General features: G+C 55.9%; 1 protein-coding gene across 1 annotated transcript in view; it reads left to right on the top strand.

Moving 5' to 3' along the window:
* MGAT5B (alpha-1,6-mannosylglycoprotein 6-beta-N-acetylglucosaminyltransferase B) overlaps nt 1–23,395 on the top strand; it is a 68,305-nt gene extending 44,910 nt beyond the window's left edge. Inside the window, exons 9-17 of the mRNA XM_044378739.3 lie at nt 138–269; nt 1,615–1,748; nt 5,672–5,808; nt 13,258–13,413; nt 14,393–14,539; nt 14,701–14,817; nt 20,156–20,230; nt 21,448–21,704; nt 22,170–23,395. Of these exons, the coding sequence (XP_044234674.1) occupies nt 138–269; nt 1,615–1,748; nt 5,672–5,808; nt 13,258–13,413; nt 14,393–14,539; nt 14,701–14,817; nt 20,156–20,230; nt 21,448–21,704; nt 22,170–22,368 (1,354 nt within the window). The 3' untranslated portion in view covers nt 22,369–23,395. The remainder of the gene's footprint in view (nt 1–137; nt 270–1,614; nt 1,749–5,671; nt 5,809–13,257; nt 13,414–14,392; nt 14,540–14,700; nt 14,818–20,155; nt 20,231–21,447; nt 21,705–22,169) is intronic.
* The last annotated feature ends 843 nt before the right edge of the window (nt 23,396–24,238 follow it).

The following is a 24,238-nucleotide window of genomic DNA, read 5'->3' as shown; positions in this document are numbered from 1 at the left end:
CCCTCCCCCATGTTTATCCTGGGCTATAAGGACTGGGGTGGTTCCCGGTGCCCCAGACGCAGGGCTGGTTGGGAAGGTGGGTTTCTGAGCCCTTGGGTCCCTCTTGGGGCTCAGACTCTAAAGGGCTCTTCTCTCAGTAACTTAGGGGTGCCGCCAGGCCGGGGGAACTGCCCGCTCACCATGCCCCTGCCTTTCGACCTCATCTACACCGACTACCACGGCCTGCAGCAGATGAAGCAGCACATGGGGCTGTCCTTCAAGAAGTACCGGTAGGAGGGTGCGGGCGGGTGGTGCCCCATCCCATGCCTCCCCTCACGCCCTGCCGGCTGGTCCCCAGGTTGGGGAGACTGCCTCGTCCTGGGTTCTGGGGCGGGCAAGGCTCTCCCTGCCTCTGTTTTCCCCCTCCCCCATGACTGTCCTTCCCCAAGGAGCTCTGCCTCCCGCTAACTCGGACTGGGAGTCGCTTCAGTGCCCCTCTGCGGCAGGGCAGGCTGGGGCGGGGCTCGGAGGTTAACTGGATGGGGGTGGGCAGGGGAATGGCAGGGAGGAGTGGAAGGAATGGGACACTCGACTGGGGCATGACCTCGGCTTGTGGAGGCTCAACACCCTCCTCCTCCCTCCACCCCACCCCCCGGTCTGGAGGAAGGCCAATGCCATCCCTCCTAGTCTGTGCAAGAGCAGGATACAGGGTTTAGTTTAGCACATAGAGCCCTGCTATTTATTACATTTGCTCCAGTCCCATTGACTATCCCACATGATTTTATTAGGAAAAAAAGTGACAGGCGGTGTTATTGCTTTTATTATTAATGTGTGTTCTTCATGCACTCGGTGCCTCCGCCTCCCACCTCCTGCCCCTTCTCTGGGGAAATAGTGCCGACCTCAGCAGTCTGTGGACAATTCTGGGTCACCGGGAAGGATGTGGGGTGAGGAGGGAGCTCCTTGGGGGGCTGTCTGAGTCTCCGCTGTTTCCTCCGAGCACCCACGCCCGGGGGTGGGACGGATGGAGGGGAGGTTTTGGGGCGGCGCCAGAGCCTCTGCCCCTCTGGGAGGTGCATCTAAGGAGGCCAGGCTTGATTGCAGAGGACGCTTCAAAGCACTGCCTTCCCAAAGACGGGCCTGTGGCCGGGGCTCGTCCCCCAGGGCCCCGCCCTTCTGCACGCAGCCCAGATAGGCCAGGGGCATCCTCGGGGTGTCAGGTTCCTGGGCAGGGCGGCTATGAACTCGAATTTCTGCTTCTGCTCAGGAAAGTGCAAATCCTACAGGGGGGAGGAACCCCCACTCCAGGCAGTGCCCCTTCCTAGGCTCCCTTGGGGCAGCCCTAATAACTAAGTTTCTGAGTGAATGGTCCGTGGTTCAGGCGTAGCCACACAACCCCGAGACAGCTGGGCTGTGGTTATCCTCAGTCGGCAGATGGTGAAGCTGGCCCAGAGAGGTTAAGGTGCATGCCTGTGGCCACACGGCTGGGTAATGTCTGAGCCCAAGCTCTGACCACACATTGCCGGACCCGGCCAGCGGCTGGTGCCAGCACTCACGCTGGGGCAGCCCAGCCCAGGGAGACACGAGACGTTGCTGACCCTGGTTCCTTGTATCCCCCCACCCCGGGGCGGGGAGCAGGTGCCGAATCCGGGTCATTGACACCTTCGGGACGGAGCCTGCATACAACCATGAGGAGTACGCCACGCTGCACGGCTACCGGACCAACTGGGGCTACTGGAACCTCCACCCCAAGCAGTTCATGACCATGTTCCGTGAGTGTCCCGGCCGCGGGGTATGGGTGGGGCAGGGGCAGATGGGGCCTCCTCATGGTCTCAGGGGTGCACGGCAGGAGGCACGGTCTCCTGGCTTTCCTTCCTGCTGGTGTGGGAGTGGGAGGGCCCAGGCACCTGCCCGCTCCAGGAAAGCCTGGCTCGCCCATCAGCGAATGCCTGAGCCAGAGAGGAAGTGTCTTGCGGTGTCTGGGGAGCAGCCTGGGTGGGGCTTCCAGACTGGTTTACGAGAAACATGGTGACCTTTCCAGCACATAAGGACGTGGCCTTTGCCTCCAGCATCACAGGCCGCTCTCAGAGAGCTGCTGAGCGCACCTTCCAGAACAAAGAGGATTCAGTGACCTTATAGAAAGAGAGGCCAGAAGTACACTGGAGAGTTTTAGGGGGTGGCAAAGGGGCAGAACGGGCAGGCTCTTCTAAGTGGAGGGAACAGATGAAGTGAAGACAGATGTGGAAAGAACTGGAAGGTGCTGGAAATGCACGAGCTCCAGTAGGCTCCAGCACTGGGGATAATGGAAAGTGAGGCTGGGGGCTGGGGCCCCTGGGGAAACCCTCTGACGATGGGCGTCAGGCAAGGGATGCCATTTAGGGCCGAGCTTTAGCTATTATTAGTGAGACTCTGAGATACGTACAGGCACTGACTTGCCCCCTTACGTGCAGGGTGCTGAAAATAATCCTTTCTTGACAACTAAGGGTCAATTCTCGCTCTTTCTGTGGTGCACGAGCCTTCGGGGACGGCGGAGGTGTGCAGAGCTGGGTGCCCTTGCTAAGTGGCCCCTTCCCCTGTCACTGTTTGATGTGGGGCTTTCTCTCCTCGCTGGAAGGCTGTCCGCTGTCACATTTAATTGTCGGCACCACATCCGCCTCCAGCAGCGTCTTGCACATCTAATTTGTGGCTCTTTGAAGGCTCTGGGTCAGAAAGCCAGATAAGCACCTTTTGTTAGGATGTGTCTAAATTAAGAGCCAACTGAGCAGGGTCCCGAGGAACTAACTGCTCGGAAGTAAAGTATCTGGTCTTTATTTAGCCTGTCAAATTAATGCCCCTCTTTGGGACACTTAGGGTCCTTTTTTGTCTTACTCTCCAGGTTCTAGGAGAATATTAGAGGCAGATGCAATTTCTGGACACATAAGTAATGGCTTGATTGGATTCCAGAAGGCTGGGGAGGTGGGCCATTCCTCAGAGCCCAGAGGAGGGACGTGAGGCCCAGAGGACTGAGGTCACGTGGCTCTCTGGGGACCAGACTCTGGAGGGAAGGAGGTGGGGTTAGTGGTGGGGATGGTGCAGGCAGTGTAACCAGCATATCTGATGGCGGAGAGCAGAGGTGGGGACAGAGCATGGTCAGTTAGCTTACAGGGGAAGCATCAAGCTGTGAGGCTGGCAAGGAGGACATAGTGGATCTGGGGGCAGAGAGTGGGGTCTTCTAGCTCTGGTTCCTGAATTTATGCCAGATATCATAATTCAAGAGTCGCTGTAGATTCTTGAGCCAGGGAATGTCACGGAGAAAAAGGGTTGTTTTTGTGTTTGTTTGTTTTTAAGATTTTATTTCTCTATTTGAGGGGCGGGGGGGAGGAGCAGAGGGAGACGGACAAGCAGACTCCATGCTGGAACCCGATGCAGGGCTCAATCTCACGACCCTGAGATCACAACCTGAGCCGAAATCAAGAGTCGGATGCCCAACTGACTGAGCCCCCTGGGCGCCCTGAGAGAAGGGTTTTTGGGGCACATTTTTCTGGAAGATTGCAGAGGACCAGAGGGGTGGTGGTCATAGGAGGGGGAAGCAGGGGAGGGGGCGGTAAGCGGCTTCTGCAATAATCTACACTGGGAAAATGAGCACTTACGTGGGGTAGGACCCACTGGGTTTGCAGTTCCAAACCTGGCAAACTCCTACTCATCCTCTAAAACCCCAACCCAAATATCTCATTTACTGACTGCCACTTTCACCGATTCCCTCATCTGCTGTTGCTCCTTCAGCTCTGTTTTTATACCTGTTAAATCCAATTCTATAAAAGCGTATGTTGAAGTATGTTACAGTTATTTGCTTGTACATTTATTCCTCCCTGATAGATTATGAACCACTCAAAAGGGGCCACTGATTGGTTTATCTTTATCTCCCTGGAGCCTATCAACGTCCTCAGAAAATGTTAATTGATTGAGTAAATTAAAGAAACAGAACAAAAAAGGAAGAGAGGGGCTTGCCAGTTTTAATGATATACCGAGTCCAGGAAGAATTCATCAGCAGACCTGTTTCCCCATCTAGCCAGGTGGTTTCCCCAGTGAGCTAAGTGGGAGGCTGGCTGCCTCTCCCAGCCTCTCCTTTGCCCGCAGAGCTGGGAGCTCTTTGCTTGAGGGTCCCTGTTATTTTAACCGATTGAATATTTCCCTGTCCCACGCCAACCAGTTTAGTTAACTGGGCAGAGCTGGTAGAATGAGGGCTTCTTTAGCTCGGTGGATAGGGAGGCCTTGGCATGCAGGAAAGAGGCCTGGGGGCAGCCCCAGCTGGAGCCCGGGGGTGGGCAGGGAAGGGGTCTGGGCAGGCAAACTGGTGAGGGAGGGTCTGGTCTGCCCTGCTGGGCCCCCTCCCCGGCCTGGGCAAAGCCTCCTGAAACAGGAGAGCTGCCCACACCCTGACCATCAGAAGTAACTCCAGGTCTCCGGGCCCCTCCTTATGCTCTTGAAGCTCTAGAAGAAAGGTCATTTTCTTCTGCGGTCAGCAAAGGCCCGTCCTTGCAGCTGGACTTTCAGACCCAAGAATCCGTGAGCTTTCTGGGGCACTTAGGCAGGAAAGCTTCACTTCTGTGATGCTGCGGACATTGATGATGACTTTTATGGGTAGAAATACTATGTTAAATCTATGCATTTGATTGAGGTATATACAGCTCAATTTCAGAAATGCTAAAATGTGGAAACGTGCATCTGAAATGGAGAAATAGGGTATTTGGCCTCAGGGCTGTTTTGGGCAATCAAGGCCATGTGGCCTCCACCAGCCTACTCAGCACAGCCTCCCCGACCCAGGAGGGCAGAGTAGACTTCACTGGGTTTAACAACATTCTATTCAAGGTCCTGGACATAGATGGGAAGGACCCTGTGCCTTGCAAACCTATGGCAGGTGTATGGTGGCCGACAGAGCTAATTAGCATGGCCGAGGAATAGGAGGACGGGCTAAGACGCATTCCCTGCTCCCTGTGTGCTGGGTTCTGGGAACAAGTGAGTAGGTCTTGCCGGTTTTAATGATATACGAAGTCCAGGAAGGAATTCGTGAGCAGACCTGTTTCCCCATCTAGCCAGTGTGGGCTGTAGTGTAGCAGAGACAGAACCACGGGGGTGGAGCCACAGAGGGAGCCACCGGACCCCATGCAGAGCATTTTCTCATCCGAGTAAAGGGAGGAGGGCACTCCAGGCAGAGGGAACAGCAGGGGCAAACACTTGGGGGTGGGGAAATTGAGGATGTGTCCACACGTTCCTGAGCGGGTGCGCCAGGCTCTCCCAGGTGCTGGGGACACAGAAGTGAGCGAATCAGAGGCCCTGCCCTTATGGGGCTTATATTCTGACACCAACAAATGATCCATTAGATATATGATATCATGTTTGGTCCGTGAGTGCAGGCTAAGGGACAGAGGGTGACCAGGGCCAGGGAGGACCTTTCTGCAAACAAGCAAGGGGGCTGGATGACCTCCCGGCTTTCCCTCTGCCCGAGGCTTTGTGACAGTCTCTGGGAGAAGGAGATGCCCGGGGCCGGGACACCGATGGGTGCTCTTCCCGTCCTCCACCAGACCCCGTACCTCCCAGCCCCCTTCCCCCTTCCTTGTCAAACAGGGCTCCCTCTGATGGGGCCTGTCTAGGTAGACCTGGGGCACAGCCTTGGCTGTGTGGCAGCCCCCTTCCTGACCCCGTGGTCTGGCTGTAGCTCACACCCCGGACAACTCCTTCATGGGTTTCGTGTCCGAGGAGCTCAACGAAACGGAGAAGCAGCTCATCAAAGGTGGCAAGGCCAGCAACATGGCCGTGGTGTACGGCAAGGAGGCGAGTATCTGGAAGGTAAGCGCCGCCCCCGGGAACTCCCACCTCCAGGATTTGGCTCTGTCCACCACTCTCAGCTCCGGATGCCAAAATGTCCCCCACTGATGTGTCGGAAAAGAGAGGTCCCTAACTGCCCCTGAAAAGACCCAGCCTGGGGGCTACTAACCTGCCCCTGCCCCCCCCCCCCCCGCCCCGCTCTGCGACAAACCCAGATGTCCTTTATCAAGGACTGTGACCTAACCCGCCACCCTCCCTAGGACCGCATCGATAAACACTGAGCCTGGCAAGGGGGCTTGGGCAAGACTTGGGGCCTCTGAGGGATGGGAGGCAGTGCAGAAGGCAGGAGAGGCTTAGAACCCCATCTTCAGGGCGGGGTCCCCGGAGAAGCGGTCCCCGCACGGGGGGTTAGGCGCTCAGTGCTCACTGACCTGTTCTCTCTCTTCTTTTCTCTGTGCCCTCCTGGCAACGAGGCAGCTCCAGGTAGGGTGCCTGCATGCCACGCGCTCCCCCTGCTCCCCTCTGCTCTCAGTAGGGTGTCCCCTGGGGTGCTCTCGAGTCCTCTGACCCGGCGGGGTGCAGGGGGAGGGGTGGGAGGTCATTCTCATGTGATGTGAAAGGAGCAGGCTGCGAAGGGAGCCCAGGGCGCTGGGGAAGGCGGTAGCACGGACTGTGTCTGCTTTTACCAGAAAACACTGCTAGGGAACTGCCCCGGGAGAGTGAGAGGTTATGAAGTCTGGGAAGACAAAGGCTTTATCTCTAGCTCCGGGGCCTCTGTGATAGCCGGGAGCACCACTGCTCTGCAAGAGACCTCAAAGCAACTGCTTCCCCAGAAAAACATCTTTGCTCTGGTCTTTGCGACTGGAGGAAGTCGGAGGTGGCTGGATGAAGAGGATGAGGGGAGCACCCTGGGACCGATGCAGCCCGGAGTTCAGGGGACCTGCAGGCAGGGAAGTGGAGGAGGCAGGATGACGGAGGTCCTCATGGGGGCAGCGGCTGGATCAGGGCGAGCGTTTGGGTGAATTTTGTGCCAAGGCGGCCTGTCTTATTGTGGGTCCCGAGAAAGCAGGCCTTAAGGCTCAGGCCTGGGTGCTATTTTATGAAAGCATGTGGCTTGGGGGCAGGAGTGGGATACGGGAGAGAGGCAGACTGCCCTTGCCACTGGAGGAAACAGGCCAGACTTCAGAAGGGCCTTCTGGGGGGAACAGGGGGGCTTTTCAGTTGGCAGGTTGCAACCCACGGATAAATCGTGAAATTGGCTCAGAGCTCTGGGTTTTTTCTCCTCAGCTTTACTAATTTATACTTGATGGGAAAATTATGTATTCTTAAAGTGTACAACATGACGGCTCGATACACATATATATTATGAAATGAGCACCGTGATCAAGCTGCCTAACACACCGTCACCCCACAGTCATTTGTGCGCGTGCGCGCACGCGTGCGCGCTGAGAACACTGGAGATCCGCTATTCTCTTGGCAAATTTCAAGTATACAATACAGTATTTTTTTTTAAGATTTTATTTATTTATTTGACAGAGAGACAGCCAGTGAGAGAGGGAACACAAGCAGGGGGAGCAGCAGAGGAAGAAGCAGGCTTCCACCAGAGCAGGGAGCCTGATGCGGGGCTCGATCCCAGGACCCTGGGATCACACCCTGAGCCGAAGGCAGACGCGTAACGCCTGAGCCCCCCAGGCGCCCCGCAATACAGTATTTTTAACCACAATCACCATGCTGTTCATTAGATCCCTAAACTTACTCTTCATACAACTGAAAGTTTGTCCCTTTGACCAACCTCTCCCCATTTGTGCAGCCCCAGCCCCTGGCGACTACCGTTCTGCTTTGTTTCTATGAGTTCCACTCTTTCAGGGTCCACATATAAGTGGGATCACGCCGTATTTGACTTTTCCTAACTTAGAGAGTCTCAGCCTTTTAAAATGAAGTAGAATACCAGAAGGGATAGCAGAAGACCTTCTAGGTATTAAGGGTAAATATTGTTTTAAGATTTTATTTTTCTTGAGTAATCTCTACACCCAACGTGGGGCTCGAACTCACAACCCTGAGATCAAGAGTCGCGTGCTCCACTGACTGAGCCAGCCAGGCGCCCCAAGAGTAAATATTGTTTTGTGAAACTTAAAGTTTACATAGATGCATGCATACACATGTGCCTACGTGCATACATGCACACGTACACATGCGTACACAATGCACACACGCATGCACACACACATACATGCACAGGTGCGTGAATACATACACGCACACGCGCGCACACATACACGTGCATACATGCATACATGTACACACGGGCATACGTGCACACGTACACACATGTGCACACATGCATACACGTGTGTGTACATACACACATACATGCACTTGTGCACACACATACGTGCATGCACACATGCATGCATACACACATGCATGCATATATACGCGTGTATGTAAAAAAAGGTTGCTGAACAGTATATACAACATGAACCCATTTGTGCATGTGTTTTAAGGAAAATGTCAATATGCTTTGAATGCATAAAAGGTCTGAGAAGGTACACAAGAAACTGCCCACAGCAGCTGCCTCCGGTGATGGGATGAGGAAGCTGATGTTGATGGGCGTGTGGAGCCGTTCTCTCCACACGTCACTTACTGGCTTGATTTTTCTCCTGTGAGCCTGTTTAGTTTCACGCTATGTTGTCCTTTTACGTTTAGTGTGATCTCTGGTACATCGGCTTGGAATCTACCATTTCACTGGGTGATCTCTGTTTCTTTTTCTTGACTGTTCCATGTTCTTTTCCCTCTCATGCTGTCTTTTACACTGATCTGTATTTTGAGATCACCCCCCTTCACTCATTATACTCTCTCCTGGGCTTGTGGTGGCTGCAGTGAAGACGACAGCATGCATCCTTGACTTGCAAAAGTCTCGTATAAATCAGTACGTTTCCCTTTTATTGGATAACAAAAGAACCTTCAAATGCTTTAATTACATCCCCCCAGCTTATGTGCTCTCATTTTATTTTGATTTCCTGAGATGCCCTCACTTCACCCTTATTCTTAGTGGGTATGTTCCCTGTGTACAGAATTCTAGCTTGGCGGTTCCTTTCTTTCAGTGTTAAGAAAATACTCTGTTGTCTTCTGGCCTCTGTGAGCCTTGTTGTTCCTTCACAGGTAATTTGTCTTCTTTCTCTGCTCACTGTTAAGACCTCGTGTGTTTGGTTTTCAGACGACTTACCATGGCGTGCCTCCGTGTGGTTTTCTCTGGATTTCTCCTACGTGGCATTTGTAGATCTTTTCGAATCTGTGGTTTGATCTGTCATTGGTCTTAGAACATTTTCAGTTAGTATCCCTCTAAGTATTGATTCTGCTCTAGTCTCTGTGCCTCTGGGACCCTATTTCTGCATACATTAGACTCCAACATTCCCCCCCCCCCCGCCCCGTCTCTTACATTCTTTTCTGTGATTTCCACCCCTCCTCTGGGCTTCATTCTGGATGTTTTCTTTTGTTCTTTCGCTAAATGAATTCTCTCTTCAGCTGGGTCCAATCTGCTGTGAAATCTGTCCATTCAGTTCTTAATTTCAGCCACTAGATTTCTTTCTTCTAGCACTTCCATTTGGTTTCAAACCTTATCTTCTATTTCCTTGACTACATTCAGCAGATTTATCTTGAAGTCTGTATCTGGTAACTCCAGCTTCCAGATCTCCTACGGATCTGTTTTTATTGTCTGTGTCTCTTGGGTTTTGTTTTTTTTTTTAAGATTTATTTATTTATTTATTTGAGAAAGAGTGCAAGCAAGCTGGTGAAGAGCAGAGGGAGAGGAAGAGAGAGAATCCACAAGCAGAGTCCCTGCTGAGCCTGACACAGGGCTCGATCTCCCGACCCTGAGATCATGACCTGAGCAGAAACCAGGAGTCGGCTGCTCAACCAACTGAGGGACCCAGGAGCCCCTTTGACTCTTGGGTTTTAATCATATTGTCATGTACCTGATTTTTCTAAAAATGAAGGTGTTTAAAGTTTTTCTTTAAGAATCTGTTTTTAACAGGCTTTACTGAGGTATAATTGACATGCATATACTACACATCTCACATATATAATTGATAAGTTCCAACATACATACATACCTGTGAAACCATCGCCACAGGCAGGGCGGCGGCATCCACTGCTCCCAGGGTCCCTTCTTCCCACCTCTCCCCTCCTCCCCGCCAGACAGCCCATGATCTGCTTTCTGTCACCATACGTTAGTCCTCATTTTCTATAATTTTATATAAACGGACTCACATGGTATATACACATTTTTTGTCTGGGTTTTCTCAGAGTATAATTATTTCAAGATTCATCCATGCCGTTGCATGTATCAATTCTTGATTCCTTTTTATGGCTGCATACTTCCTGCATTGCATCGAATTCCATCGTATTCCACCACACCTTTTTCATCTGTTCACCTGTTCGTGGACATTGGGGTTGTTTTCAGTATTTGGCTGTTACAAATAAAGCTGTTATGAACATTCATGTACAAACGTTTCTACCGACATACGCTTTCATTTCTCTTGGGTAAATACCTAGGCATGGAATGGCTGGATCATACGGTAGAACTAGGTTGCACATTTTAGGAAAAGCGGTCATACTATTTTACGATGCTACCAGTAATGTACGAGAGTTCCAGTTCTGTTACAAAGTCATCAATCCTTGCATGGTCCAGCTTTTCCGTTCGAGAAGTCCTGTAGATGCGCGATGGTATCTTAGGGTTTCAGCTTGTAGCTCCCTATGACTGATGATGGCGAAGATATTTTTGTGTGCTCATTTGTCTTCCCTATGTCTTTTTTTGGGCAAAGTGTCTTTTCAAAATGTTTGTCCATTTAAAGAATTGGGTTGTTTTCTTACTATTGAGTTGTTAGAGTTTTGTACACATTCTGAATATCAGTCTTTTATCAAATATATGCTTGGCAAATAGTCTCTGTCTGTGGCTTGTCTTTCTCTTAACAGCATCGTTCAAAGAGCAAAGCTCTTCATTGTAATGAAGTCCAGTGTTTTATGGATTACGCTTCTCGTGTCATGTCTAAGAAATCTTTGCCTAACCCAAGGTCACTAAAGGTTTTTCTTCTGTGCTTTCTTCTTTAAGTTTTATAGTTTCACATTTTACATTGAAGTCTCTGGTCCATTTTGAATTAACTTTTATATATGATACAAAGTACAGATTGAAGTTCTGGTTCTTTTCCCTTTTTTGCATGTGGGTACGCGATGTTCTGTGACCATCGGTTGAAAAAAACTGTCCTCCGTCCACTGAAATGTCTTTGCACCTTTGTCAAAAATCAGTTGACCATGCGTGTGTGGGTCTGTTTCCGGACTCTGTTCTATTGCACTGATCTATCTGCCTTGATGCCAGCAGCAGACCGCCTTGATTACTGTAGTTTTGCAGTAAGTCTTGAAATTAGGTATAGAAATCTGTCTGCTTTCTTCTTTCTCAAAGTTGTTCCTTCTAAGCCTGCTGGGGTTTTGATTGCGATTTCATTGTTTTTTGTTTTGTTTTGGAGTTCTGGAAAATGAATATAAAAAATTGTAAAAATAATTTGGGGATGGTGCCCTCTTCTTCCAGAGAGGATTTTATTTTTACTCTTAGCTTGTGGTTGGGGCTCCAGAAATCTTGGATCACCTTCATCGTGATAGGGATTGAGACTATTTAAAACTGATTTAGCCCCAGGGGTGCCTGGGTGGCCCCATCAGTCAAGCATCTGACTCTTGGTTTGGGCTCAGGTCCTGTTCTCAGGGTCCTGGGATCCAGCCCCGCATCAGGCTCTGTGCTCAGTGCGGAGTCTGCTTCAGAATCTTTCTCCTTCTGCCCCTCCTGCTTGTGCTTTCGCTCTCTCTCTCTCTAAAACAAATAAGTAAAACTTAAAAAAAAAAAAAAAGACACCCCCCACACACAAAAACACAGACTCAGCCTCCGTAGGGGCTTCTCTAGGTCCGGCCAACCCTTTCTTCCAGCGTGTAATTCCTTAGAGTTCCAACTGAGAATATGGAGTTTCCATCAGGGTCCCCCCTTGGCAGACCCTGAACTCTCACTTGTCCTCCAGCTCTACAGGGTGACTAGAAGCTCTGCTCAGGCTCCCTGATGCTGACCCTGGAGTCAGCAGGTGCCCTCCGGGGGAAGGGGGAACGCTGACCCCAGCACCAGCCTCCACGATCTCCTTCCCTTCTTCTCCCAGATCTTGGCCTTGTAATTCCTCACGCTTTCTTAGATTTTCACTACCTTCACGGAAATTTTTGTACTTCCCCGTCTTTCCTGGTGGTTCTCAGAGGCAGGGCTAGTCTGCATTCCCCACTTCACCATTACCCGAAGACGAAGGCCTCCTTATGAAAAATGTATACTGTTGGAGTTTCAAAATGTGAATTGTTAATTATTCTGATGTCCACTGATAACATTCTTCAAGAGCTGTGGTTTACAGACTGAACTTGGGCCCAAGCTCCTTGTTGTCGTGTTGTCTGACCTCATGGCTAGCCAGCAGGACGGGGAGAACCTGGCTGCTTTTTTTCTGACCTGTTGGTCTGCTGGGGACTAGCCCTACGTGAAAAAGCCCCTCCCCGCCCCAGTCTTCTCTTTGATTTTGTAGCTCCTTTCTTTTCAGCGTATCTCTTCTTCTCTTCTGGGAGTCTTAAAAGCCCCCAGGAAGTAGAACCCAGTGGCAGATCCCAGGCTTATCCCTAATGAGGTCCTACACTGACCACAGCTCCTGGCTCAGGGCTCTGGCCATGGGGCCAGACGGGTGCCCGGGGGTGGAGCTGTTCGCCATTCCCCCTTGCTCTGCCTCCCATTGTCCCCTTCCCCTGACGCTGGGCCTGTTTCCAACGCTCTGGGTGGGCAGAAAGCAGAGCATGGATGTGGGACTAGAGTCTGAAGGGGCTGAGTGGAGGGTTTTCACTCACAGGTGTCCTCCGTAAGGACGAGGGCTCCGTCTTGTCCCAGCTGTGCTCCCAGCAGTGAGCTCCGTGCCAGCACATAGCAAGCGCTCAATAAGAATGTGCTACGTGGATGCAGGGAGGGAGAGGAGGGGCGAGTGGGTAGGAGGAAGGAGCAGATGAATGGACAGATGGGGCGAGGGACGCATGCCTGTGTGGAGGGCGGAGGGATCGACGGGTGGATGAGATGATCTCAGCCCCACAGCTCCTCACATGGCCTTGGAGAGCACCCTCGGCTCAGGGAGGCCGAGCAGCTTCATTCGGGTGCATTTACATGTGGGTCCCCACAGGGTTTCTTTGCAGAGAAATCAGTTCCATGACTAAAAATAGCCTAGTCCAACTTCGGCAGCTCACCGGTGAAGAAAATGAGGACCAGAGAGGAGAGGGGCCTTGCCCAGGCTCCCACAGCCGGCTGAAGGCTGACCTAAGACCGGCCCCGCGTTTTCTGATTCCAGACCGGGGTGTTTCCGCGGACAGCTCTGCGCTCCACAGTTGGGGCGAGGCTCCCATCTGCACCCCCTCCTCTTCCAGGGGAAGGAGAAGTTCCTGGGCATCCTGAACAAGTACATGGAGATCCACGGCACCGTGTACTATGAGAGCCAGCGGCCCCCCGAGGTCCCGGCCTTCGTGAAGAACCACGGCCTCTTGCCACAGCCCGAGTTCCAGCAGCTGCTGCGCAAGGCCAAAGTGAGCCCCGCGCCCGCACCGTCCTCACCCCAGCCTGGCCACAGACCACGTGGCCCCCTCCACACCTGCCACCGGGGCTCGTGGCCCCTTCCACGTGTAGACCTGCCCCAGTCTGCTCTGCTGCCCTGAGCCTCACGTGCAGGCTTCCTGGGGTCGAGGCAGAGCTGGGGCAGAGGGGTCTGCACAGGGCCCGCAGAGCCGAGGCTCAGCAATGGGGAAGAGGAAACAGGCTGCCCTCCTCACCCCCTCAGTACCAGGGCAGCTCAGCGGACTCCTGGGCCAGGCCTAGCTTTTGGAACCACTGAAGGGTTGGTAGGGCAGGCTGAGGGCGTGTCCCGGCTGGAGTGCATGAGTCTGCTGACTGCTTCTGGAAGTGCTGTGCTGTATTCCTGGAGCAGCAGCTGGCACAGTGGGCATGACTCTGCTGTTGGGCCCTGAAGGGTCAGCTGAGGCCGGAGGGTCCTCTCCTGATATAGCCATAGCTCTTTCCTCAGGCTTCCTAGATATGTGTGTATGTGTGTTGGGGCAGCAGGAGAGACTGTGCAGTGAGCAACCTGAACAACCTTACAGAGCAGCCCTGGGTTCAGAATCATTTATTGATTGCCTTCTGGGGGCCAGCCCTGTGAGCACTCCTGGCATGAGTTAGTTGCTGGCTAATTGTTTTTAGGATGAGTAAAGTTCCTTTAAGTTTAGCTGTAGGTATGGGTCTGAAGCCTTCTGAGCTTGAGATCCTTCTCTTTTCCCCTCCAGAATCAGAGCCCGCTAGAGCAGGAAGAGGCCACTGATACTACCTAATCAGACCTCGTCATTTCACAAATGGGGAAACTGAGGCCCAGAGAGGGGAGGTGCATGCCATGGCAGCCTACCGGTCTGGGCAATCTTTCCAGCCCCGACCACCTCCCGTGAATGTCCCAGCCCTGGCTTCCTGGGGCTCTGGTGCCCAGCCGTCCCTGACCATCGTGCCACCTCACTTCCTCAGCTCTTCATAGGCTTCGGCTTCCCTTATGAGGGCCCCGCGCCCCTGGAGGCCATCGCCAACGGCTGTGTCTTCCTGCAGTCCCGCTTCAGCCCGCCCCACAGCTCCCTCAACCACGAGTTCTTCCGAGGCAAGCCCACCTCCAGAGAGGTGAGTGGGGAGGGTCTGAGGTGGGGACCCCTGCAGTCCCTGGAAGAGGGAGACAGGCAGGGGTGAAGGGACAGACGGGACAAGTGGGTGGGGGGCCTCCCCTTAGCGCAGGTTGGCCTGGCAGGCACAGGGAGAAGCTGCTGCTCTCTCCGCCCGGCCAGGTGTTCTCCCAGCACCCCTACGCAGAGAACTTCATCGGCAAGCCCCATGTGTGGACCGTCGACTACAACAACTCGGAGGAGTTTGAAGCAGCCATCAAGGCCATCATGAGAACCCAGGTGAGGCTCAGATGCACTCAGGACTGCCGTTAGCCGCTACTGGAGGTCTTAGCTCTCAGTAGAAAAAGACGCCCCTCTTGGTGAATTCACACTCGCAGGCCTGGGTTGGCAAACTCGATGGGGGGTCCCCACTTACCAGCTTGAGTTTGGGGGTGGGGGGAAGGAGAGGCAGGGAAGTGCCTTTGTGCTGTGAGCAACCTGCACAACCTTACATGGCAGCCCTGGATCCAGAATCATTTATTAAGCACCTTCGGAGGCTAAGCCCCATGAGCACTCTTAGCACAAGTTAGGTGCTGAGTAAATGTTTCCAGGATTAGTGCAGGGAGGTTCGTGGAACTTTGCTGGTGGTGTGGGCCTGTGGCCTTTTGACAGCATATTTTAAACTATACATGTGCATACAGGTCATTTGGGGATCTTGTTGAAGTGCAGGTTTGGATTCAGCCATTCTCGGGTGGGGCTGAAATCTTGCATTTCTCCTGAGGTCTGGGGTGGTGTCAGGCCTAGGGCCACCCTTTGAGTAGCAAGGGGGAAGAATTTTCTGGGTTTCCTTCAGCAGGTAGGTGGGTGTTGGCATGTGCAGGTGCACATGTGTGGGTGGGGGGAGGGCAAGGAGGGGCTTGTGCAGCCTATCTCCTCGGCAGCCCCCTTTGTGGCTTCTGATGGCCCCTCGTGCTCTTCTCTTCATTTTGGAAAGGGGTCAGGCCATGCAAACGGTGCTCTGCTCGCCATGATCCCTCTGGACCCGCCTCTTGCTCTAGCTTGGACACGAGGCTGAACAAAGATCACCAGCCCTGCGGGTGTCCCCTTCCTTGCCCAGCCCCATGGGCAGGGAGTGTGTCCTCCCAGGGAGGGGGAGTTTGTACCGCTCAGGGTGAACTTCTGGGTCTGGGGCAGACCTGGAGAGCCTTGGTCTTGGCGGGCCGCCACAAGGGAGTGACGTGATAGACAGGCTCCTTGTGCAGAGGAGAGCCACCCCCGGGAGGACACAGCTGGCCAGTGTGTCTGCTGCCCCAGGGGAGCTGGGGGCACTGCCAGGCTCAAGCGCAGAGACTAGCGGGGATAGACACCCTGCAGGGGGACTTACCAGCTTAGCTTTGGGGCCAGAGCCCTTGCCGGTTTTCCTGACCCTGAGGCAGGCTTGCATTTTTTTTAACACTCCCCTGCCCCACATTCACTATCACTCACTCCCACTCGGGACCCCCAGCCTTGGCCCCCACCCTTGCAGATGCCCCCAGAAAATCCCTTCCTACCTCGCCTGCTCCCTTCCTCCACTGACCACACCCTCGTCCTTCTGTCTGGGGGTGAGTGTTTGGTCTAGTGAATTGCCCAGAAGAACATTCGCTGTGTCATAGCCTCCGCCCATCTTTAGTTGTAACAGATGTGGCCAGGTTGACCTGCAGAGTGGCTGAGCCCCCGGACCCTCCCTGAGCATCGGGGGGCGCCCTCCCCTCCTTAATCATCAGCTTGAGCAGATCTCTACTGTGAGTTCCTCCAGGTCACGGACTGTCTTAGATTTGTTCCTCCAGGAGGTGACCCTGGGCACAAGCCGTTTATTTGGGAAGTGATCCCAGGAAGGAGGGTCCTGGAGTGACAAAGTGAGACAGTGTGCTGTGGTCACCCCTGCCGGCACCTGGCTCAGTGCTGGTGGGGACCTCTGACGGATGGGGTAGGTCACATCCCAGATTGTCCTGCCTGAGAATCGAGTCAACCAAGGGTGTTTATCTCCAGCTCCATCCATCACTGGCTGGGGGCTGCACGTGGGGACCCTCGGTGGGCTGAACAAGACAGTCCTTGGGTGAGGGGCTCTCCTGGTGGCCTCAGGACAGAAGAAAAAAGCCGCTGCTGAAAACTGACCAACCCCAGCCCCAAGCGGTGGCACAGCACCCTACATCCAGGGTGGACGCTGCACCGAAGGCCCCCCAACAAGGCAGATCGCTACCCTGGAGGGGCCCCCCACCCCGCATCCTCCTCCCGCTCCTTCTCCCCTCCCCTTGAAAAGCAAACCTCCGAGGCTTCTGTCCCGGGGACGAGGACGGGGTGGACGGGAGACCAGCAAGGTTTTTGCCCACCCCCAGGGCTCAGGTCTGGCCCAACAGATCTCAGCAAGACCTGGTGCTGGGCTAAAGGAGCACGAGCCCGGCCCTGCGGGGAGCACGTTGCCACCGCGGAGCACAGCCGGGCTGCGCAGGGGTCTGCAAGTGAGCGCGCCCGTGCGTTCGCGTGTTCTTTCTGGTCGGACACACGAGAAATCGCTGACAGCGCCTGCCCTGGGGAAGGGCCTGGGTGTCTGGGGTGGGAGGAAACTTACTTTTCATTAGTTTTCCTTTTGGTTTTTTTTTTTTTTTACACGAACATCTGTTTAATTTTGTTAATTAGTTAAAAAATTACAGTAACAAAAGGGTCAGGGAACCAAGATTTTGCAGATCTGCTGAGCTGAGACTTGCAGGTAGGCCCCAAACCTGCTCACCCCGCTGCCTTCAGCCCCTTCAGGGGTCCCACCCTTCCTCCCAGGCAGTTCACCCCTTACCCAGGAATCACCTGAGGTGGTTAAAATACAGGTCCTGGGCCCGTCTTCTGATTTTATTTTTTTAATATATTTTTTAAACATTTTTAAAAAAGATTTTATTTACGTATTTGAGAGAGAGAGATCACGAGCAAGGGGGAAGGGTAGAGGGAGAAGCAGACTCTCCGCTGAGCAGGGAGCCCGACTCAGGACTTGATCTCAGGACCCCGAGATCATGACCCAAGCCGAAGGCAGACCCTTCACCGACTGAGCCACCCAGGTGCCCCCCTCCCGTCCTCTGATTTTGAGGGACCCCGCGTGGCCTTGGCATCTGTATTTTCAGCAAGCGGCCTGGGCCGCTCTCCTTTTTTTTTTTTTTTTTTAAAGATTTTATTTATTTATTTGACAGAGAGAGAGAGAGAGCCAGCGAGAGAGGGAACACACACAGGGGGAGTGGGAGAGGAAGAAGCAGGCTCCCAGCAGAGGAGCCTGATGTGGGGCTGGATCCCAAATCGCTGGGATCACGCCCTGAGCCAAAGGCAGAAGCTTAATGACTAAGCCACCCAAGTGCCCCCTGGGCCACTCTCCTAATCCTATTTTAGAGAACTGATTGAGGGCCGGTGTCAGGGGACACAGCTTGTTCTGCAAGTCCTAGGGCCTTTCATGGGGAGAGGGAGGGAGAGAGACGAGGCACAGGGAGGAGCTGAGAGAGACCTGCTGTCCCCCCACGCAGGGTGGGTGGGTTTGCCGTTGGCACCTCTCTGTGGGGGGGAGGCCAGGCCAGCAGCTGCCCGCCCCCCGCTCCCCCGCTCATGACCGGCACCTGCAGCCCGTGGAGACTGATGACTGTTCACACCTGTAACTAGGCCTAATGAGGGTAATTTCCAGGCAGGCGGCTCCTCCAGTGGAGATTCACGGCAGGTGGGACGCGGCTGGCTGCTGCAAATTACCCGTGACAGTGACGGGGGCTTCAAAGCGCTGCGGGAGTGGCTGAGGGAGGGGTGCTGCCGTGGGACAGGCAGAGTGACCTTTGGAGGGGAGCTCTCTCCTCTGGGGGGTTATCTATAGCCAGGGCTGGAAGTCGTGCACCCTGGGGGAGCAGCTGGCTGCCGGCGCCGTTGTGGCCGCGGGCCTAGCTCGGGACCCAGCGGTGCACGGCGCGGGGCTGGAAAGGCCGCCATGCGGCTGTGCTGCGCACTGGTGGCTGGATGCAGGCCCTGGGGTTCTCTGGGAATCCGGGACTGCCCCCGGATCAAGAACAGCCGCTCACAGTGGGAACTGGGGCCAGGCCACATGGGTGGGCTCTTGTCCCAAGAACCTTCCGGTGACCTGAACCCATTTTAGGGGGAGCAGCGGTGGCTGCTGAGCAGTCCTCCTCAGCCCCGGGGTCGGGAGTGCCCCCAGCAGAGGGCCCAGGCTGGGCCTCCAGGCTTCGAGGTGGGGTCTGCAGGAAGCAGGACCCGCCCGGCGCACCTGTCCGGGCCTCTGATGCTGCCCGGCTCTGGTGACGGGGAGGGAGGCCGCTCCCTCTTGGGCACAAGGGCTAGATCACGCTACCTGGGCTGCTGGCAGGAGAAGGGCGCAAATGGGAATCTGGCTGGGCCAGGTGTGCCCACCCCCCCACAGCATACACAGACACACGTAGATATGTCTGTACACACGTATGCACACAGCACATACGTACACAACACACACACGTACACAGATATGCATGCGTACACACTGTCATGCACGCACATGTACACACACACACACAACACAGACACTCACACCCGTACACATAGACGTGCATGCACATGCACAAAACATATGTATACACACAAGCCAGCATATATGCACACACGCGTGCACACGCGTGCACACACACACTGGGGAGATGGGAGGGTGAAGGCCCAGTCTGTCCCTGTCCAGCCACGGGTTCCCTCCAGGGTGGCTGTGTGCGGGGTGGGGTCAACAGGGAGGGCTTGGTCAGGTACAAAGAGTGCAGGGGAGGTGGGGTACCCACTTACAGGAGGCGGACACCCCCTTTCACGCTTCTCCCTATTCTCCTTGCTCCTCAGGCCCCAGCTCCTCAACCCACCTGCTCCCAGCCACCCCCAGTGCGGGCTGTCTTGGAACCGTTAGCTGCTTAGACGGTCTGTGGCCTCTGCTGGGGGTGCGTGTGTTCGGTCCTTCCCAGGGGCCCGGCCTGGCGGGGAGCCTTATAGATGCATCCCATGCCATCTGGCGGGGAGTTGCCCCTGTGTTCCTTTTCGTGAACACTCTACGTTCTGGGCCGAATACAGGCAGAGCTGGAGACGCTGTTTCTTGAGCACCTTCTGTATACCGGGCACTAGGCCGGGCAGTGGGCTCAATGGTGGAGGAGTCACAGTCCAGTTCTCAAGGGTCCTGTCACCCGGGAGACGCGAGGGATAAATCAGGAATAATGACACAGGTGCTGGAGGAATTCTTGGGTGCTGCGAAGGAAAGTGGTCCAGTAACGGGTGGGGCTGGGGCTCAGGGATCGCTTTCTGGAGGTGTCGCCTAAGGGGGGAGTGTGAATCCATCTGGCTGGCTGTGGGAAGAGCAGGCATCAGAGCCTAGGAGGGGATGGGGCTGAGCTTTAGGGAAAGGGGTGTGCAGCTGGGAAGGGGGTGGGGAGGGAGTGGGATGATCCCAGGGTCACTGGAGGGTGTACCAGGGATCTGAGTGGAGGGGCCAGGTCGATGGGGTGACGGACTCCCTGGGCACACCAGATTTCTGCCCCCAGTGCTGAGCATGGCCAGCCCGCAACAGTCAGGTCTAGGGGGCCCCGGGGTGCCTCCTGCCCCATGTGTCTGCCCATCTCTCCCACAGGTAGACCCCTACCTGCCCTACGAGTACACCTGTGAGGGGATGCTGGAGCGGATCCATGCCTACATCCAGCACCAAGTAGGTGGGCCCTCCACTCTCTGCCCCAGGGATGGGGGGGCTACCCCACACCCCAAGAGACCTGAGGAGGGGGCCAAGCCAATTCCATTGTCTGAGGAAGCTCTCCCCTCCAGGGCTCTGTGCCCCTTAACCTCCTTCTCCTCCTGCACCTGTTTCCGTCCCCCTGGAGACGCTTGGGAGTGGGGGTGGAGAAGCAGGGCAGTTGTGCTCCACTCCTGCTCAAAGACCAGGTTGGGGGGCGCTGGGTCTCCTGCTCTAGAACCCAGCCCATACCACAGCACAGAAACACAATGACTGTTATTTTGATAAAGAAGTTGCTTAAAAGTTTGGTAACTGATTGAGTGACTGGTTGGTACGGAAGCCACCCCCCCCCCCCGGGATGAGCAGGTGAGACTGGGGGGGATGTAGACTGGTTGCTGAGAACCCAGGGGATCTTAGCCTCCAGAGGGCCCACAGGTGGCTTTTCTAGGCTTGGGGCTTCTGGGGCTGACGGCTGGGAGTGGCAGGACCTGGCTGGGCCGCGGGACTACGCATCCATTGCTTTCTACTTGATATCCAGACAGCCTGTGGCCTGTGTCTGCCCCTTGTCCCCCAACATTGAGGGCTGGAGAGTGGTTCTAGACCATTGCTTTATGGACAGGAACACTAGGCCCCCAGCAGGGAGGGCTGGGTGGGACCAGAGCCAGACCCCGGGACTCTCAGCCCCCAGCCACCCCCAGGGATGTCATCATGAAGCTCACAGAAACATTTGCTGGGCCCCGCACGTGGTTCCTGGGCTGACCCCTGCAAGGAGAGCCCCTCAGGGCAGCCGCAGCCCCTGGCCCCTCCGCACTAGGGCGCATGGGCCTCAGGGTAGAAACTCTGCGCCTAACTGAAGTGTGGCCGGCGCTGAGGCCGTGCGGGGTGGGTGGCTCTCAGGCTGGCCTGAGTTCAAACCCTGCCTCTGTCATCCAGCTGTGAGGCCCTGTGCAGGTTCCGTGACCTCTCTGAGCCTCCGTTTCCCCTCATAAGATAGCTAGAGACATATTAATACGGTTCTGGTGGGGTGCTTCGGGGAATAGATGACATCATGCACGGAAGGCCGCCTGGCATTCGGCAGGCTCCCAACCTGGCGTGACTGCAGTCATGGCGAGTCCACACACACCCCCCCCCCCCCCAGTGTCAGCCAGTGGCATCTGCGTCTCCTTTCCGGGCTAACACAGCTTTCCTCCCGCCAGGACTTCTGTGCAGCCCCCGGCCCTGCCCCACTAGGGGCCCGAGCCCCACCGAGCCCCTTCGTCCTGGCCCCCAACGCCACCCACCTGGAGTGGGCCCAGAATGCCAGCTTGGACCCTGGGGCTTGGCCCCCAGCACACTCCCTCCGGGCCTGGCTGGCCACCGCTGGAAGGGCCTGCACGGACGCCTGCCTGGACCACGGGCTGATTTGCGAGCCGTCCTTCTTCCCCTTCCTCAACAGCCAGGACGCCTTCCAGAAGTAAGTGAGCCCCCCTCCCCCACCCGCCTTCCTGGGCTGGCCCAGCCTCGCTCACCTGCAGCTCCTTACCCCATAACTGCCCTGTCCCCAGCCCTGCCGCCGGCGGGGGTTTAATGCTCCTCTGTGAGTCAGGACGAACCCAGAAGGGATCTTCCGGACAGGTGTCCATGTCACGGCTGCCACCCTCTTGGTGAGGCCTCAGCCCCTGCTCACCCCCACCCCTCCCTCAGCCTCTGGCTAGCCTGTCCGGGCATCTTCTAGGCCCAGGGTTCCTCCTGGTGGGTCAGCCTGCAACCCAGCCCAGCCCCCCTCCCGTCCTCTCTCTCAGCTGGGGAAGGAGCTGCGGCCCGGGGTTGGTCCCGGTGCCCCCTAGAAACATCTTCCCTGCTGGGATGGGATGTGCCAGGGAGGGGTGGGGGCCGTCCCAGGCTGGGGCCGTGACCGTAGCCCGCGGTGCCCGCCCAGGCTGCAGGTGCCCTGTGACAGCACGGAGTCGGAGATGAACCACCTGTACCCGGCCTTCGCCCAGCCCGGCCGCGAGTGCTTCCTGCAGAAGGAGCCGCTCCTGTTCAGCTGCGCGGGCGCCAGCGCCAAGTACCACCGGCTGTGCCCCTGCCGGGACTTCCGCAAGGGCCAGGTGGCCTTGTGCCGGGACTGTCTGTGAGGCCGGCCCCCGTCGGCCCTCCCTGCCACAGGAGAAAGCACCAGCAGATTCCCAGCTCCAGCAACCCGCCCGCCCCTCGACGCCCCCGCTGGAGCTTCCTTCCTTGGCCGGGAAGTGCACAGAGCAGACTCGTGCACGGGACTGGGGCGGGCCACTCATCCACGGCCGGGTGCCCACGGCTCCTTGACCTCGTCCCCGGGCTCGTGGCAGCGTCGTGGCCAAGCAGCTGTGGGGTTGGTGAGAGGGCCCCACTGGCAGGAGCAGGTGGTCTGAGGCCCCTCGCTTTGTGCAAGGCCAGTTCTGGACCAGACTGAGGGCCCTGGTCCTTCGAAGGCCCGGGATGGGGCCTCAGAATGTACAGGGAGGGAGCAGGGGCAGTGTGCCCGATGGCCCGATGAAGGGTCCCGGGAGAGGGGGTGACATGTGAGGGCTCAGTCTTGTCCCTCTGCGGTTGTTTGGGGTATGGACAAAAGGGACAAGGGACTGGGGCACCCTGTTCATGCCTGCTCATGCCTCCTCTCAGCCCTACCCCTCCTGCCTTCGCACACTCCTCCTCCCTTCTATACTTGGGGGGCACAGCAGGGGTGGGGGGCCACCTAGCCCCTGGGCTGAACTGTTTCCCTCTCCTGCTTGCTGCAGCTCTCTCTCCACTTTGGGTTTCTCCCGAAACTCATCTTGGCATGATTGCAATTCCAGGCCATGGATTTGTCCCCAGAGCCTCGGTCCCCGCCCAGCAGGCTCCGGAACCCCACCCCCCAGCATCTCTTGTAGGCAAAGGCTTGGGATGGAGCTTCGGCCCCATGGCGCGCCCAGCCCAGCTCCTGGCGTCCCAGGCCCGCTAGCCCCCAGGTAGCCCCCACCCCCTCGATGCTGCCCGTCCCCTACCTCCAGCTTCCTCCAGCCTCAAACCACCTCTGGACCCAACCATCATCTCTGTGTGGCATGCCTGTCCCGAACCCAGGATGCCCCCTCCCCTCCTCCCCGTGCCCAGAGCCCCGCCTGATGAAGCAGGTCGGGCCTTCAGAGACACTGCCACCCCACCCCGTTTTATAATCCCACCCACCCCATCCCCCACGGGGCAAACCCCTCACCCCCAGGCCTGCCCCTCCACCCTGCCAGGAAGGCAGCTCAGGCCCTGAGAGCTGGGAGAGGGGAGCCAGCCCTTGTGGGGCTGAGGCAGGGGCCCTCCCACCCAAGACCCCTCTCTGGGCCTGGGTGGCCCCCTGCGGCCGCAGAAGCTCAGCGGTCACCAAGGACCTGACCTGTCGGGGGAAAGCAATAGAGACACACTTTTCTCTCTCTCTTTTTTTAAAGATTTATTTCTTGAAATAATAAATATTTTATTGGGATGTGAGGTGCAGAGGAGGACTGTGCTGTTTTCATCTTTTGCTGGGATGTCCCGGGCTGGGGGTGGGTGGCTGTCTTGGGGCCCCGGCCCCTGCTGTGTATCGTCACAGGGTGCCTGGGTCTGCAAAGCTGGAGCTTTCTGGGTCAGGCTACCCGAGGGAAGTCCCTGCGGGGGCCCTGTGCCATGGCTCCAGGGACCCTGCTTGACAAGCAGGGCTGTCCGGTTCTGTTCCCCCAGGCTGGCCTCTGTGAGGTCAGAGAGCCTGAGCCAGATCGTGATAAATGCTAGCTGATGCTTACTGGGCCTTTGCTGCCCTTCACACACCGGGCTGGGAGTTGGACACAGAATGTGTCACTTCATGCCTTCGATTGTGTTATCAGGTAGGTACCGTTATGTCCCCCTTATAGTTGAGAAAACGGAGGCACAGAGAGTTTAAGTAACTTGCCCAAGGGCACACAGCTTATAAGCAGTGAGGTGGGGAAGAGGGGCGATCATTTCGAAGTTGCTGTGAAGATCAAATGA

The sequence above is a fragment of the Ursus arctos genome, unplaced genomic scaffold (assembly GCF_023065955.2).
Source record: "Ursus arctos isolate Adak ecotype North America unplaced genomic scaffold, UrsArc2.0 scaffold_24, whole genome shotgun sequence".
Taxonomy (NCBI): domain Eukaryota; kingdom Metazoa; phylum Chordata; class Mammalia; order Carnivora; family Ursidae; genus Ursus; species Ursus arctos.
Note: the sequence above shows the minus strand (reverse complement) of the source record. Positions and strands in the feature narration are given on the sequence as shown.